At 37.0% G+C, this 18,423-nt stretch overlaps 3 protein-coding genes across 6 annotated transcripts in view; 2 read left to right on the forward strand and 1 right to left on the reverse strand.

Moving 5' to 3' along the window:
- The window catches only part of LOC113647467 (H-2 class I histocompatibility antigen, Q9 alpha chain-like), a 35,786-nt gene extending 29,389 nt beyond the window's left edge, over window positions 1-6,397 (forward strand). The window contains exons 1-8 of one of the 4 annotated variants that reach the window (XM_027154194.2): window positions 194-321; window positions 3,180-3,275; window positions 4,380-4,646; window positions 4,745-5,020; window positions 5,279-5,581; window positions 5,681-5,818; window positions 6,051-6,086; window positions 6,216-6,397. In XM_027154194.2, the coding sequence (XP_027009995.2) occupies window positions 249-321; window positions 3,180-3,275; window positions 4,380-4,646; window positions 4,745-5,020; window positions 5,279-5,581; window positions 5,681-5,818; window positions 6,051-6,086; window positions 6,216-6,217 (1,191 nt within the window). In that variant the 5' untranslated portion in view covers window positions 194-248 and the 3' untranslated portion in view covers window positions 6,218-6,397. Of the gene's footprint in view, window positions 1-193; window positions 322-3,179; window positions 3,276-4,379; window positions 4,647-4,744; window positions 5,021-5,278; window positions 5,582-5,680; window positions 5,819-6,050; window positions 6,087-6,215 lie in introns of those variants that run through there. The other 3 variants (XM_027154195.2, XM_047818575.1, XM_027154196.2) reach the window with 3 other exon arrangements.
- Window positions 1-18,423, forward strand: part of LOC113638654 (BOLA class I histocompatibility antigen, alpha chain BL3-7-like) — a 209,529-nt gene that overhangs the window by 183,292 nt on the left and 7,814 nt on the right. The window lies entirely within an intron of this gene.
- The window catches only part of LOC113647473 (BOLA class I histocompatibility antigen, alpha chain BL3-7-like), a 189,315-nt gene that overhangs the window by 61,668 nt on the left and 109,224 nt on the right, over window positions 1-18,423 (reverse strand). The window lies entirely within an intron of this gene.

The raw sequence follows: 18,423 nt of genomic DNA on the forward strand, positions 1-18,423 counted from the left end.
TTTAGTCTTGTTATGTAGCACTTCCTTCATCCACTTCTAATAAACACAAATACTAAATGTAAATAAGATTAATTTTATTTCCAGCATGTGGTAAACTCATGACCAGGATGAAAGTGAACAATAAACAAGAAGTTTAAACAACTTTTGTCCTTAACTGATCACATGACTGGTGAAGGTTCTTGGCTTTGTAGATTTTTTTATTATCTTATACAACACTGTGTCTATAGGGGGCGCTCTGAGGGTTTATAATGAATCATCAGCAGGAAAAGAAACAACCTGCAAACCAAACACTGCGTCTGCGGTTCACTCTGTCATTTAAAGGTAATTACTTGCTTTAAACTCTTTCTTCACATATCACATTGACCATGAAGCTGAGAAAACAGAATAAAGCAGAAGAAGAACAAAGGGAAAAAGCTTATTTGTTTTTGAACGTTTCTTTAACGAGCATGATTTATTTTAATGTAATTATATTAGACAAAATACTGAAGACCTCAATTATCAAATAACTTTATAACTGCTTGATAGAATAAAAGTAAACAGGGAAAGATCAGATCTAATTATGTTTATTCTAACATTTATTATTGCTTTTCCGCCACACATCGTATTTCTCACGCAGAAAAACTTTTTGACTATTTATCATATATTTAATATGCCACAGCGCCCGAAAAGTATCAGTCCGCACCGCTTAGTCGAGCCTGACACTTATCAGCCAAACAAAAAAAGAAAAAAGATGTCACGCTTGTCTTCAAAACTTGAGAGCCTTGGTAATATGTCTTTAATTTTGAGTCTAAGACTGTATGTAGCACATTGCTGTAGATTTATATATTTTTGCTAATTTGAATAATATGAAAAACCAAATTAAATAAAACCCTTTTCATTTACAAATACAGTGACAAATGCTTAGATTAGATTAAACTTTATTGTCATTACACATGTACAAGTACAAGGCTACAAAATGCAGTTTAGGTCTAACCAGAGTGCAATAGCAGCAAGTGCAGGATATACAGTGTTTACAACAGTTAAATAAGTTAAATAACGTGGCAAAAAGCAAGTAATTTTACATGTGTGTGTACCACGAACATAATATACAGATTTACTGAAATTTACAGAAGGTTATGTGCAGTAACAAAATATATGGCTAAACCTATAAACAGTAATTTACATATGTGTATGTACTATGAATATAATATACAGATAAATATATATGTACTGTGAATATAATATACAGATAAATATATATGTACTATGAATATAATAATCAGATAAATATATATGTACTATGAATATAATATACAGATAAATAAATATATATATATACTATGAATATAATATACAGATGAATATATATGTACTATGAACAAATATACATATGGTTATTACTATAAACTGAAATTAACAGAAGGGTATTTGCTATAAACAAAATATCTTGTTATTACTATAAACAAAAACAAAAATATACAGGAGCATATGTACAATGGTAAGGCAATGGTGGGAAGCAATGCAAAAAAAAAGAGCAAGTGTGAAAATGAGCATAGTTTTGTGTAAACAGTCCATTAGTGCAATAACAAATAATGGGGTGATAAATGAGCAAATGTACAAGTGTAACAATGTATGTAGGACAGTAGGATCAGTGAGGGGCAGAGTAAAGAGACAGCTCTAGGAAAAAAGCTGTTCTTTAGTCGGCTGGTCTTGTTCCGGAGGCACCTCAAATACCTGCTGGAGGGCAGAAGAGAAAACAGTCTATGGGCGGGATGAGAGGAGTCCTTAAGAATGCTGCGAGCTCGACGCAGACAGTGTTTCTTCTGGATGTCCTCCATGGCTGCAAGTGGAGTCCCTGTGATGCGCTGGGCAGTTTTCACCACCCGCTGCAATGCCCTGCGCTCTGCAACAGAGCAGCTTCCATACCAGACTGTAACACAGCTGGTCAGGATGCTTTCTATTGAGAAGTTCACCAGGATATCTGATTAAAGCTGATTTTTCTTTAGTGTCCTAAGGAAAAAGAGGCGCTGGTGAGCCTTCTTGACAAGGCTGGACGTGTTGGTAGTCCAGGACAGGTCTGTCGAGATGTGGATCCCCAGGAACATGAAACTGGAAACACGCTCAACAGTATCCCATTGATGTGGATGTTGTCATGTGTGCCTCCTGTCTATTTCCTGAAGTCCACAATGAGCTCCTTTGTTTTGGAGGTGTTAAGGAGCAAGTTATTGTCACTGCACCATTTGGCTAGGTGCTGGATCTCCTCCCTGTAGGCAGTCTCATCATTGTTGGTGATGAGACCGATCACTGTATCGTCATCTGAAAACTTGATGATGGAGTTAGATCCATACACAGGCCTGCAGTCGGAGGTCAAGAGGGAGTAGAGGAAGGGGCTCAGCACACAGCCCTGTGATACACCAGTGTTGAGTGTGAGGGTGTTGGAGCAGATGGAGCCTGATCAAACCTGCTGGGGTCTGTTGGTCAGAAAGTCCATAATACAGTTGCAAATAGTAGTGTTAATGCCCAGATCTGCTAATTTGGCTATTAACTTGGATGGAATGATGGTGTTAAATGCAGAGCTGAAGTCAACAAACAGAATACGGGCATACGTGTTCTTGTTGTCCAAGTGTGTGAGCACAGAGTGCAGCGCCATGGAAACTGCATCATTTGTGCTCCAATTGCTGCGGTAGGCAAACTGGTGAGAGTCCAATGTGGATGGCAGAGAGTCCTTCAGGTGTGCCAGGACCAGCCACTCAAAGCACTTTCTGACAATGGGAGTCAGTGCTACAGGGCGGTAGTCGTTTGGACACGTTGGGCTAGAGTGTTTTGTCCCTGGCACAATGGAAGTGCATTTAAAGCAAGTGACGGGTTGAAGATGTCTGTAAGGCCCCAGAGTGCTGCTCAGCACATCCAGGGATGTTGTCTTGTCCAGCGGCTTTGTGTGCGCTGATCTGGCTCAGTGCGTTGCAGACATCAGTGGAGGAGAGTATGATTGGAGGGTGGTCAGCTGAGGGTTTGAGCTTGGTGGCAGGTTCTCTGTTGTCTCTCTCAAAGTGAGCATAAAAGTCATTAAGCTCATTCAAGAAGAGGACATCAGTAACTCTCTCAAACAAAAAAGAATTATTATGTTGATTAAGTTGGAGCACATAGAAGCTCAGTGCTATAAACATGTTTATCTCATTTATTATTCGTATTTTCTCCAGGTGAATTGTGTGTAATCTCTGCAGGAATGGAGCACAGTTGTGTCCTTGTGCAAGTCCTGATCTTCCTCATGATGACTTTTCCTCAGGCATCTGCAGGTGAGAGCGATTTAATATAGTGAATAACTGCTGTATTGTGTTCATGTGATCATTACAGACAGAAGAAGTAACACACTTCAGCTCATGATGTTATATAATCAGAATAATTCTATAAAGGTGTGATGATGAAACAGAGTCACTGTTACAGCCTGAAGTAGATTAGTTTTCTCTAACAGCATGGCCTGGAGTCAGACATAAATCTAGTGCTAAAGTTCAACAGAGACGTCGTCACATATTTCTGTTGTTTTATCTTAGTGTGAAGCAGCGTATAGAGACACACATTTGCACTGTGCCACTGTTAGAGTGTCTTAGAGTAGTGACTCCTGAGAGTAAAGGGTAAGCTCTGGGTCTGAGTGATGGACTAACAGCTGTGTATGTGTCCTCATCTAAGATGTATGACAAAGATTTAGCATTAGGTATTGCTGTATATTTACAGCAAATATATCCTTATCCAGAGTGGTTGTTATTGCAAAATTTGTTTGCACCAACGGAAGGGGTGTTTGTGTGTGTGTGTGTGTGTGTGTGTGTGTGTGTGTGTGTGTGTGTGTGTGTGTGTGTGTGTGTGTGTGTGTGTGTGTGTGTGTGTGTGTGTGTGCGCTACACTTCCCCCTTTGCTTAGTTTTAGATTGCACAACACTGATCATCACTTCCTTTTCATGAGCTACATTTGAACCAAATGACACAATCTCATTTTCCTCGTAGTTCAATTCTAAAATCGATTTGTAAGAGAAATTTAACAGGTTACATGTATATCATTATCATTAGTCAGTCTCATTGAGTGGCTATTTGGTTATTTTGATATATTATCAGATTAAATAACAGGTTTACGTTTTAGGGTTGCTAGATTTACACCAAGTCATATGATGGCATTTTGGACTGATTTAAATATCGCTGCCAGTATTCAGTAATGATAGTAATCAGATCATCACTAATCATACTTTATTTAACTAACCTGGAATTGTTTATTTGTAGAATTGTCTTATTCTCCATTAAAGATGTTTTGGTGTTACTTAATGGCACCATCTATAGGTGTGAGAGATTGAGATCACTTTTTCTGGAGCGTGATGTAAGTTATGGTGTACATCAAAACTGTTTATTTTACAGCCACACACTCTCTGCAGTACAGCTACACTGCACTCACACCAGGAATACATTTCCCAGAGTTCACTGCTGTTGGTCTGGTGGATGGAGAACAGTTTGTGTCCTATGACAGTAACATGAGGAAGATGATCCCAAAGACAGAGTGGATACAGAATATCAGCACTGATAGTCCAGATTACTGGAACAGAGAGACACAGGACATACAGAGTAATCAGGAGAAAGTCCATCAGCTCCTGGTTACAGTAATGAAAGACTTTAATCACACTGAAGGTAAGAATGAAGACATTCAGAGCTTTTACTGTGAAACATCACTAATAACATGCTTATATCTATATTATCTTATATATTGAGTTTGTGTGTGTGTGCAGGATTTCACACACTCCAGAGGATGTACAGCTGTGAGCTCCATGATGACGGCACTGTCAGAGGATTCGATCAGTTCGGTTATGATGGCGAAGATTTCATCAGTCTGGATCTGAAAACTGGAACCTGGACTGCAGCTAAACCACAAGCTGAGATCATCAGGAACCAGTTTAATAATGATACTGGTTTTACTGTGGACCAGAAAAACTACCTGGAGAACGAGTGTATCAGCTGGTTAAAGAAGTTTGTGTCTTATGGCAGAGAGACTCTTGAGAGGAAAGGTAAAGCATGTGATCTGTTATTGTAACACACACATTGATATTTATCCATCTATATGTAAGAGTATTTCTACTTAACTCTACATTTAGCTATATTATAACAAACTGAACTTTACCTTTATCAGAAATTAGTCCTTAGGAGCCAAAATAATTTTGTTCACAAATAATTCAATCGTACACTCTGGAGGAAAAATGACTCATGAAAAAATATGAATAAATCTGACAGAGTTTTAATATTTCTGTTTTTGTGTCTCTCTGCAGTTCGTCCTGAGGCATCAGTGTTCCAGGACGACTATTTTTCACCAGAGGTGGTGTGTCACGCTACAGGTTTCTTTCCCAAAGCAGTGATGATCTCCTGGAGGAAGGACGGAGAGGACGTGCATGAGGACGTGGAGCTCAGAGAGACATTACCCAACCAGGATGGAAGCTTCCAGAAGAGAAGCATTCTGAAAGTCCCAGCTGAGGAGCTAGACGAACACAACTACACCTGTGTGATTCAGCACAGCAGCTTGGAGAAGGACATAATCGTGAACATAATCGAGCGTGAATACGTGTTTTATTGTGGTAAAAACTGTTTCCTATCAAACTATACTGTACATTGTACACAGAGTGAAGGTGATTTAATGATACAGTTAATGAAAAGTATATGTGCTGTTATTACAGGGTATGGACCTGAAGAATATGAGGAAGTTTTGGGTGGATTATCACGTGGATTGAAGATTGCTATCATTATTGGTGTAGTTGTGGTTCTAGTTGCCAGTGTTGCAGGATTTCTCATCTGGAAGAAGAGGAAGATGTCTGGTGAGAAATTCATCACAAAACTGAAACGTTAAAAAAACTGTGAACAGAATCCACTGTTCCACAGCTTGTCATTCTACAATAAAACGTGTTTTATATAAATCAGTAAACACAGTGTATTTAGCTTTTGAACTCATTTCCTTCCATTCCTGTCTAATCCTGTAATTCTCTGATGTGGAGGAATGATGACTAAATGAGTTGACTGTCTCTTTGCTTTGTTTTTAATTTCTTTTAGACTTGTTCAAACACGTTCCGCTCAGCTCCAACGCCTGTAAGTGACTTCATCACTAACACTATTGTACAGATTCTACATTAGATTAATGCAGCTTTTAAAGTCCTGTCTATGAACGAGTAAGAGTCAGTGTCAGTGAAGTCAGTGACGTCTTTGTTTCCTTTCTAGGAGACGTGTCCTACAAATAGATGAGGAACTCTTACACACATGTTTCTGCACGAAGTTCCCTTTCTGATTAAAACAAAATGTACTTTTGAAATGCTGAACACTGAATAAATGCATGTATCTTTTATTATTTTTTGTGAATTGTAATTTTTAACTGTAGCCACTTATAAAATGTAATCACTTGCCCTCTTGTGTCCTCTGGTCAGGTTTGTGTCTAATGAATGTCTGTCAGTTTGGTGCCACAGTGATCCTCATCAGGAGAACTGGGATGAAAAACTGATCCATGACTAAAAAGGTTACTGTGTCCACACATTCAAGTCCATGGTAACCACTCAACATGGTTGTGCCAAAGGCTGTGCCCTTGATGATGTGTGGAAGTGTGGCTTTGGCATACCTCTGTCTGTTGATCCACTCTCTCTGACAAGGTTTCCAGGGTCTGTTGAAATGTAACGAAGTCCCCTTATGAAGCTGAGTGAACCGCAGGAAGTATTGTGGACATCGTATTACAGGGAGAGGTAGGTACATCCTGTGGAAGAACATTGATGGTAGATCCAGTCAATGCTTCATGCTGTTGAAGATGTCCACTGTAGTGAGTTAGAAAGCAGCAGTACCTTGCTGGCCTGTTGGGCCTGCTTAATCTGAAGAGCAAGTGTAAGAGGCGCATTCAATGTGCCCACACCTTCTTCATGTATGCAAAGCTGCAGGTAAGGTTCAATTCCAAAATTCTAAAAAGCAGTACCACCAAAGAAAGGTGGTAAAAACTTAGATAAACTTCCTTTATCAAAATCAAAAGACTTTCCTATCCCCCCAAAAAAGATGAACCCCGTGCCAGGCAAATTGTGAGCTGACTCGGCTTCATTTGTGTTACAAAACAGTTAAGTCCCACTGTATCGTATGGTGACAAGATGTCCCGAATAATCCAATAAATCACACTAGGATTACCGTTCTACTCGTCTGTTTCAAATCCATTCGGTTCAATTCATGTTGATTACATCTGTAATCTGATGCTGCTGCGAAATACTCAAGGACAAGAAAAGTAAACGTTGTGCATTACCGAAGTCTTGAATCGTGAGCACACCGCCGTGATGCCCCACCCATCGCCATGTGCATCATCCATACCCACTGAAATGAAAGCTCTCAGAATAATCTCCAATCTCTTGTAAATAGGTCTGTCAGAATAATGCAGGCATACAAGAAAATAGGAAACATTTCTTACTTTTATTTGTCAGCTTGACACTGTTATAACTTATTACACACCTTCCTGCGCATGCTCGACCTGCACATATGTACACATATGTCACCGCGCCAAATCCCAGTAACAAAATTACCTCAACAGACAAAATAACCATACAAAAATAAATATCACACTAATGTTTGGTTAGATTAGCATCCAGTAGCTAACATAACACGCTAGAACACTAGTCCAATTCTAAATAATGAGACACATTTCAAATTTGAAAAAGACTAAATGATGTTTTCATGCAAAATACCAGAGAACAAATATAATCTTTAACACATTTGATCTTATTTGATCAATTAAAAATTTGATCAATTAAAAACATTTTACTTTTTAATTGTCTTTCTGGATGTTTCCAGTTTGTAATTAAGTAAGATTTTGACACATGACCTACACGTTACATTACTTGTAATTTTCTCCTCAGCCTCCACAGTCATCACTAGACTCTGGTTGCTTTGTGTGATGAAAGCTGTATTGTATGTGCAAATCTAAAGTTTCCTCACCAAACCAGTCAGTTTGCATGACTTCAGTGTGCTTGTGTTTTATTGTCTGCTCTTTATCAAGTTCAGCTTTCTGTTTCAGAGGCTCAGTTTAATACAAGCCACATTCACCTGAGATACATCTTCTGTAGCTTTGTTACAGACAGGAAAGCTAACTGTGGTGAACATCAGCTAAAAATATCCTAAAGGAAGAATTACAAGCATATTTTACTTGAGGTGAAGAGACCAGGTGAATTTGCTGTAGAGATGTAGGGTCATAAATCAGAAGCAGTGAGTGAAAAACAGAGGAACAACAAGGTATTTGATCCTGATCATTGGTGCAGAATATATACGTGTGGAAACTAACTATGTCTTTAAAGGAATACTCTAGTGATGTGGAAATCTTCTAATCCTAAGAAAATGGACCTCAGTCCTGTCCTAAAGAGACTTCTGCTCATTCTTTTCAGCATTTTTCCTCAGACATCAGCAGGTGATTGATTTTTTCTTCCTTTGTGAATATTTTACTGTGTTGTATTTTTTTTTTTTTTAAATCTGAATAAGATGAAAACATTTAAACCCCTTTTCATAAGATTTCTGTGTAGTTCTGTGTGGTATAGGTTTAATGCCTGTGCGATGCCTCTAGCTCTTATATGATCATTATGTATTTAAAGTGTGTGATCTCTAAATGATCTCAAAATGATCACTTAATTATTCAGTTTGTGCAGTAATATTGTTCAAATGTCAGATGTTCAGTATAGATCATGTAGCTTAACGATTTGTAGGCATTCTCCTTGATGATGACTTGACTCCTGATTCTAACTGGCTGAATCAGATGCTGTACTGTATATATTCACTACAGCTCAATTCAGCTTGTCCTGAATTCCCAAGCTTCTCTTCCTGTATAAAGGATTCTACAAAAGTTTGTGTACAAAGTTATTATTACACACACAACTCAGGTTGTGTCACAGTTAAACAAGTATGTCTAGAGAAAACAAGTTTTAAAGGTAGGGTCTCCGATATTTGAGAAATGCTTCTGAAAACTGCATTAGGCCACCAAACAAAACAATAATCAAAACAAACGTGTAGCCAATAAGCTGAAAGGGGCGGGTCTTGTCAATATTCAAGAGTGTTCAGTGCGCATGTGTGCATTTGCGCATATTCACAGATTCGAGATTCCTGAGTCAATAACTCCTGAGCCAAATGCTGTTACTACACAAAACGCGGTTGTAGCTGCCTCTCTACATTACTACGTTAGAAAAGAGGTGTTATTTGTGTAGTAAAAGAGTTTAGCTCAAGAGTTATTGACTCGGGAAACTCGAATCTGTGAATATGTGGCCAACTTCCCGCTCCTTCAGTTCTCTACAGCGCTGGAAAGCTGATCCTATATTAAAGGTGGGCTGTCCCTAACCCAAATGGGTCCCACCCCTGTATTGATAGCTCCGCCCACACATACATACGTAACCCTGGCAAATAATGGAAAGAAATGTGTCTTTATCATGGGAGCCGAACAAGATGGCGGTGTGATTTTCGAGCTCTTTCGAAAATTTTTGAGCTCTCGGCATTAATGTTAATTATACTAGGGTAAATGTGTTACAGAATTTTTTTTTTTTACTCGGTGCAGCAGTACAGTACTTTGGAACAACTTTGTTTTTTACAAAGATTTAAAAAAAAAGCCAAATCTGCTCAAAAACGATCAAATGCTCAAAGCAATGAAGCAAGCAACGAAAGCACAATGGCTAACACTTATCACGACTACGAAGATGGAGTGGCTAACTACATGGAAAATGAGGAAGAATTTCCTCCACTTCCAACTCCTAGCAAGCCACCAGTAGCTAAAAAAGCAACATTTTCCAGCAGTAAAAATAGTTGTAATTCGGATGACATAGGCTGGCGAATCTTATTAACACCAGATGTGATGCTCTGGAAGAGATGGTGAAGTCGACATGTGCAGAAATCAAGGCTCTTAAAGCAAAAATGGGTCGTATGGAAAGACGTTTAGAGAAAAGTGAACAGTCTACCTTGACCTGCATGAATCGCGTTTCTGATTTGGAGCGTTATGGCAGACGATGCAACCTGGAACTTCACAGTATCCCGGAGACAGCGGGGGAGAATGTTCTCGATGAAGTGATCCGCATCTGCCAAGAAGTGTTACCGCAGGAAAAGGAAAAGTTGCCAGATGTGATTGATGTTGCGCATCGGCTGGGCACTAATGCCCGAATGAGTCAAGACCACGAGCGGTTATCATTCAATTTGTTGTTCAAAGATACAGGGAAACAATGTGGAAGGCTGCAAAAAAAACAATCCATTCCTTCAAAGACATCACTTGCGCTTCACTGAAGATTTGTCGAAAGAGGATAGAGAATCGAGGCAAAAATTGTGGCCACTGATTAAAAAGGCACGAGAGGAAGTCAAGTCGGCTTACTTTGTTGGTGGCCGAGAGTTCGTTGAAGGCTCAGAAATTACATAAAGACTTCTGGTTAATTTACACAAGCCTTGAAAATATGCTGCATCGTGTGTTTTTTTTTAAAATATGCTTCGGAATACGAGGTTAAAGACACTAACACATTCAAAGTGAAGGTATAATTCAGTTACCCTAATTTGTTATTATTATGGATGCTGATCTCGACTTAAACTGCTTTAATTCTTCCTTAGTTAAAGTTTTCCTTGTTGTAGTTGCTATTGTTCACTTGTGTTAATCTGTTTAATTTATCTTTTATTTCATTCAACACTAGGGGGTTACGTTGTAATAATAAAAGGAAAGCACTGTTTTTTTTTGCTAGACAATTCAGGGTTGATTTTTGTTATATACAAGAAGCTCATTCTGTTAAAGAGGATGCTAAATTTTGGATTACCCAGTGGGGGAATTCCTTATGGTTCTCCCATGGATCGTAATGTTCAACTGGGGTAATAACACTTAAGAATAGGTTTAATGGTCAAGTTTTGCAATCGGTCAATGATCCAGATGGACATTTTATTTGTCTACCAAACTATAACAATTTTTTTATTATTGCTACGAATTTGTATGGGTATAATAGGAAACCAGAAAATGATAATCTTCTTATAGCTATAGAAAACATACTTAAAAGTTCGTTGGAAAAATATCCAAGAGCTTATATAATTATAGGTGGTGATTTTAATATTATTCAGGATTGTGCAGTATTGAAATGGCCACCAGGTCTTTCAAAGTCAACAGACAATACCTTAAAAACCTTTATGCACCAGTTTGACCTTAATGATATCTGGAGAGAGAAATTTCCTAATGATATAGTGTTTACCTAAGTCTAGTCAGTCTAGAAAAGATTGTTGGTTAATCTCTAAAAGCTTTCAAAAAGATGGGGTAAAGGTAGATATTTTAGCAACTCTTTTATCAGATCATAAAGCCATTTTATTAATGTTAAACTCCATATGAAAAACAATAACGTTACATTTCTACTTCATGATGAAGTTCAAAAGAAGATTAAAAATTTGATTACTAGTTTTAGGATTAAAGCTAAAGAGGAGAATGCCTTTAGTACAAATTGGGAAATTTTAAAATATGAAATTGGTAAATATGTAAGAAAGTTTGGTTCTTTGATGGCCACAAAAAAAGAGAGAAGAAGAAACAAGAATAATAACAAGAATAACAGAGTTCTCAGAAACATCCAAATCTGATTTTAGAGGAGGAGAAAGTAGAAATGACGGTGTTGATGACTGAATTAGACGAATTGTATAAGAGAAAGGCGAAAGGTGCCTTTATTCGTTCAAGAAGAAAATGGATCGAGGAAGGGGAACAAAACTCCCAATAATTTTTCAATTTAGAGAGGAGAAATATTGGGAATAACACCATATCTAAATTAAACATTAATGGGATTATTATCGACGATCATATAATGATCTCAAAGTATTGTAGTGACTTATATAAAAAAAATTATATACTTCTAATTACTCACAGGTGACAGCTGAAGCCTTTCTGAACTCATTGCAAATGAAATCTATTGATGAAAATCAAAGAGAATTGTGTGACAAGCCTATTGCACTCAGTGAGTTAATGGATGCAGTTACTCACCTTAACAATTCAAAGTCACCAGGCACCGACAGACTGACATCAGAGTTTTATAAGCAGTTTTCAGAAGATTTAGCACAATTTCTTTTAGAGGTTTTTGTTGAAAGTATTAAGAAACAATGTCTTCCACCCACTTTAACACAGGGCTTAATTACACTGATTTCCCAAACCGAAAAAAGATAAATATTTTATTGACAATTGGCGCCCTATTTGTTTATTAAACAATGATCAAATAATTACATTTCAAATAATATTAGACTAGTTTTGGATATTTTAGATTATCCAGAGTTGATTAATGACAATGCTTTTATTTTTAGATTTTTATAAAGCCTTTGACTCTGTTGCCTTTGATTTCATTTTTGACACCCTTGAAAAATTTGGTTTTGGGAATTTTTTTTCTAATGCGATCAAAACCCTGTATGAAAAAGTAACTGCTCTGTTAGGTTGTCAAACGAGACTTCTCCCAGAGTATCTAGAGGAATTAGGCAGGGATGTCCTGTATCACCGTATCTTTTTCTGTTAGTGAGTCAGCTTCTCTCGACTCACATTATTTCAAGACCGATGAAAGGCATTAAAATTATTGATAGAGAATTAAAAGGAACTCAATTAGCCGATGTAACAACACTCTTCGTTCAAGATGAAAGCCAGATTTCTGTAGCTATAGATTTGGTTGATGAGTTCTCAAGGGCATCTGGTGTGTTTCTGAATCTGAATAAATGTGAGCTTTTGGCCATCAAGGAATGTTCTGAGACTTCTTACCTTAATATTCCCATAAAAACTGAAATTCAGTATTTAGGATTGTTAATCACTAAAGATCAACATAAAAGATGTTCAATTAATTTTGATACTATAATTGAAAAAACTAAAAATATCTTAAACCATTGGCTTATAAGGGATCTCTTGTTAAGGGGTCGAATTCTGATTACCAAGGCAGAGTCTATTTCTCGATTAACTTATGCAGCATTGGCTGTATGTTGTATAACTTTATTTGGAAAAACACATTATATAAAGAAAACTGTTATTATGAATGCTTATGAAAAGGGTGGTCTAAATTTTTTGGATTTTGCAACATTAAATAATACATTTAAAGTTAATTGGCTTAGACAGATAATCAGAAATCCCAACTCCATTTGGAATTTTATTCCCTCACATATTTTCTCCAACTTGGGTGGCATTCAGTTTTTCCTTAGTTGCAATTATTATATTAACAAAATACCAGTAAAACTAGCTGAGTTTCATCACCAGGCTTTTCTTTCATGGTCATTAATCTACAAGCACAATTTCTCACCACATAGGTATTATATCTGGAATAATAAGGACATTGTGTATAAGCGTAAATCTCTTTTTCTTGAGTATTGGTTTAAGAATGGCATCATTCTGGTAAATCAGTTGTTTAATTCAAATGGTTTTCTTTTCACTTTTGGTGAGTTTTCGGCTTTTTACAAAATCCCTGTAACACCAAAGGATTATGCTAAAGTTTTTGATGCCATATCTCCTAAAATTTGTACTTTATTTAAATATTTATCGAGAGTAAATACTCAACTTTGGTCCGTACCTAATATTGTTAATACATATGAAGGTAGGATATGTTTGTCCTTTCTCCTGCAATAGATGTATAAGAACTTTATTTCAAAGAGATATTGTATCTTTGCCTTATGTTCATTCTTTCTGGAACCGGTTTACAGATGATATTGTTTGGAAAAAGGTTTGGCTACTTCCAAATCAGTATTTAATTACAAATAAAATAAAGGAAGTCTCATTTAAACTTATTCACAGGATCTACCCAACAAAACATTTTCTTGTGAAATTTAAAAGCGATATAGACACAAATTGTACATTTTGTAATAACAGCTTAGAAACTTTGGTACTGCCCACTTGTAAAACCCTTTTGGGAAAATGTTTGTGATTTTATTGTTAAGAATATTGATGTTAATTTTGCTTTATTTTGGAAAAAATTTGCTTTTTGGTGTTTTGAAAGTGAAAGTGACGTGACATACGGCTAAGTATGGTGAACCATACTCAGAATTCATTCTCTGCATTTGACCCATTCAAAGTGCACACACACAGCAGTGAACACACACACATCTTGAACACACACCCGGAAGAATCAAAGAGATGACCATACTACCAACAGTATTTGCATAATAAATCTGATCCTTTTGTTAGCAAAATTTCACATTCACAAATGTTGTTTCATATCATTTAAAACAGAAATGGAACTTTATGTTGATTCTATAAGACTGTCTCTAAAGCAAAAGGCACAGAAAACTTTGAAAATCTGTACTATATTTAATATTTTGTTGTAAATTCCCCTACCATACTTTGTATCTGTATATTGTTATTGTCTAGTTTGTTAATTGATGTTTTTTTTTCTTTATTTATTTGAAAGGGACAATGCACATCAATCAACATTTTTTTTTGCTTACACTCAAAATGTAAATGTGCCAGAATTAGCTGAAGAGCTTTTTTTCATCTGCAGTCCCTTGGCAGGTCAACACAGTATCATAAATTAAAAAGTACAAAAATTAAATACATGAAAGACACAAAACAAATTAAAACACTAGATAGATAATAATAAATACAATACAAAAATGGGCAGTACCAAAGATAATATATGTTAACTATTGATGATTGCAATTTTGATTGTTTTTAATCCATTTCTTGAGTCTTGAGTTCTTGTTAATTCAATAAACAAATAAATAAATAAATAAATAAAACCACTTCTCTCTCTCACACACACACACACACACACACACACACACACACGCACTTGTTATATCGCACTTCCATTTCTAATAAACACAAATACTAAATGGAAATAATATGAATTTTATTTCCAGCATGAGATAAACTCAGGACCAGGATGAGTGAACAATAAACAAGAAGTTTAAACAAAAAAAACTAAAGTTTTGTCCTTAACTCATCACATGACTGGTGAAGGTTCTTGGCTTTGTAGATTTTTTTTTATTCAGTCTCTTATACAGCACTGTGTCTATAGGGGGCGCTCTGAGGGTTTATAATAAATCATCAGCTAGAAAAGAAACAACCCTGGTGAGGCTATGGATGCAGAAATAACTATGTATGAATTGAAGATGGCACTAGGGACACTAGTCAAACATTCATCTCCTGGGAAAGATGACATATGTTATATCATGGTTCAACATCTATCAGACCTATTAGTTAACTTTGACAAAGCATTAATTGTAGGAGACTTTAACATTCATGTTGACGACACAAACGACGCTTTAGGACTCACATTTATGGACTTACTAAACTCACTTGGGCTCAAACAAAACATCACTAGTGCAACTCATCGACGTAACCACACACTAGATTTAATAATATCACACAGAATAGAAGTCACTGATATAGATATCATACCTCAAAGTGATGACATCACAGACCATTACCTTATAATGTACACACTACCTGTAGAACAGACTAACTGTGTCTCACCACGTTATCGACTCGGTAGAACCATTATTTCGACCACCAAAGACAGATTCACAAATAACCTGCCTGATCTGTCTGGACTTCTTAATGTACCCTCAAACTCAAACGACCTAGATGCAATGACTAACAGCATAGACGCTATATTCACTAGCACATTAGACACTGTTGCCCCAGTCAGATTACAGAAGGTTAGAGATAAAACACTTGCACCATGGTATAATAGTCATACTCACACACTCAAGAGGGAGACCCGTAACCTCGAACGGAAATGGAGAAAAACTAAATTAGAGGTGTTTAGAATTGCGTATAAGGACAGTATGTCCAGCTACAGACAGGCTCTAAAAGCTGCTAGGGCTGAGCACCTGAGCAAACTCATAGAAAATAACCAGAACAATCCCAGGTTTTTATTTAGCACAGTGGCTAGTTTAACAAAAAATCAGAAATCTGAACACACTATTTCAGTAGTGTGGACTTTATGAGATTCTTCACTGATAAAATCTAAAGTATCAGGAATAAAATAGGTGACGCTCAACATATGAGAGCAACCAGTGACACAATCTCACCTAAGGCTTTACACAGCTTTACAAGTACAGGACAGGAAGAGTTAGATAAACTTATTACTACAGCTAAATCAACAACATGTTCACTAGACCCCATCCCAACTAAACTACAGAAAGAAGTGTTACATAAAGCTGGTGAGCCTCTTCTTAATATCATTAACTCCTCGTTATCTTTAGGTTACGTCCCAAAGTCTTTTAAGTTGGCAGTTATTAGGCCACTCATCAAAAAACCTAACTTAGACCCTAATGAACTATCAAATTACAGACCTATCTCACACCTCCCGTTTATGTCTAAAATACTTGAAAAGGTTGTGTCTGTTCAACTGAGCTCCTTCTTACAGGAGAGCAACATCCTTGAAGAGTTTCAGTCAGGTTTCAGGCCCCATCATAGCACAGAAACTGCACTTGTTAAAGTTACAAACGACTTGTTCTTAGCTTCGGACCAAGACTGTATGTCACTATTAGTTCTACTTGACCTTAGTGCTGCATTCGACACTATAGATCACAACATTCTTCTAGATCGCTTACAATATTACACAGGTATTCATGGTCAGGCTTTAAGCTGGTTTAGATCCTACCTGTCTGACCGATACCATTTTGTAGAGTTAAATGGTGAATTCTCCAGTTTACTACCCGTTAATTATGGGGTCCCTCAAGGATCAGTTCTAGGACCTCTGCTTTTCTCTATATACATGCTTCCATTAGGGAACATTATTAGAAGACATGGGATTAGTTTCCATTGTTATGCTGATGACACACAGTTATATATCTCATCAAAACCAGATGAAATAGCCACAGTGTCCAACTTAACTCAGTGTCTTAGAGAGATAAAAGACTGGATGAGCTGCAACTTTCTATTGTTAAACTCCGATAAGACAGAAATACTACTCATAGGTCCAAAAACCAGTGCACATAAACTCTCACAACTTAACTCCCATTTAGAGGGATGTACTGTTACTAGTAGCTCGACAGTGAAAGACCTCGGTGTTATATTAGACAGTAACTTGTCTTTTAAAAATCATATCGCCCATACTACCAAAACAGCCTTCTTCCACCTTAGAAACATTGCCAAGCTGAGAAACATCCTGTCTGTATCTGATGCTGAGAAGCTAGTTCATGCGTTCATGACCTCTAGACTGGACTATTGTAATGCATTACTAGGTGGTTGTCCTGCATCTTTAATAAATAGGTTACAGTTAGTCCAAAATGCAGCTGCCAGAGTTCTCACTAGGACAAGAAAGTATGACCATATAACCCCAATTTTATCATCTCTACACTGGCTACCTGTTAAGTATAGAATTGTATAGAATTGACTACAAACTGCTGCTACTTACGTACAAGGCTCTTAATGGTTTAGCTCCCATGTATCTAACTAGTCTTCTAACACGTTACAATCCTTCACGCTCTCTGAGATCACAAAACTCAGGGCTTCTGGTAGTTCCCAGAATATCTAAGTCTACTAAAGGTGGTAGAGCATTTTCTTATTTAGCTCCCAAACTTTGGAATAGTCTTCCTGATAGTGTTCGGGGCGCAGACACACTTTCCCAGTTTAAATGTAGATTAAAAACTCATCTCTTTAGTCAGGCGTACACATAATACATCCCATAATATCATGCACCAGTACATCAGACCAGCACATTTTTATGAACAGCAGATATGTTAATCCCTTTCCACTGCTTCTCTCTTTGTACCCATCCCGAGGCATCCAGACACTGTACCAGCTCCCAACGTCCTCTGTGGGACGAAGCCTTTGGACGTCCACTGAGCCGAGGCCGACTTTAAGAATCCTGAGACATCTCCAGTTAGACTCTGTGGTACTCAGGAGATCTGAAGTCCTTGAACCTCACACCAATACCACATTTAACTGACTGTATATTACAATCACACCCCCAGTGTCACCCATATGAGGATGGGTTCCCCCTTGAGTCCGGTTCCTCTCAAGGTTTCTTCCTTTACCAATTTAAGGGAGTTTTTCCTTGCCACTGCTGCCTGAGTCATCTCAGACTTGCTCATAGGGGAATAAATACATACACACTGTGAACTATATACATCTAATAATAATCTAGAATTTTTATTCTGTTAATTCTTATTTCTTTTATTATTCGTTAATTCCTTCATCATTAATTATGTTTACCTTCTGCTCTGTGTTTATGTTCTGTAAAGCTGCTTTGAGACAATGTCTATTGTAAAAAGCGCTATACAAATAAACTTGAATTGAATTGAAAACTTGAATAGATGTTAAATCCTTAAATACTATTTTAAATCTATTCAATAAAATATGGAATGCAGGACAGATTCCTTCTTTATGGAAGCATGGAATTAATAGTACCAATTGGCAAACCTGGTAAGGATAAATCTAATCCAAATAATAATAGGCCAATTGCTTTGACTTCTAATTTATGCAAGCTGATGGAAAAAATTATTATACGTAGGCTAAATT

This window comes from Tachysurus fulvidraco, chromosome 9, assembly GCF_022655615.1.
Source record: "Tachysurus fulvidraco isolate hzauxx_2018 chromosome 9, HZAU_PFXX_2.0, whole genome shotgun sequence".
Taxonomy (NCBI): domain Eukaryota; kingdom Metazoa; phylum Chordata; class Actinopteri; order Siluriformes; family Bagridae; genus Tachysurus; species Tachysurus fulvidraco.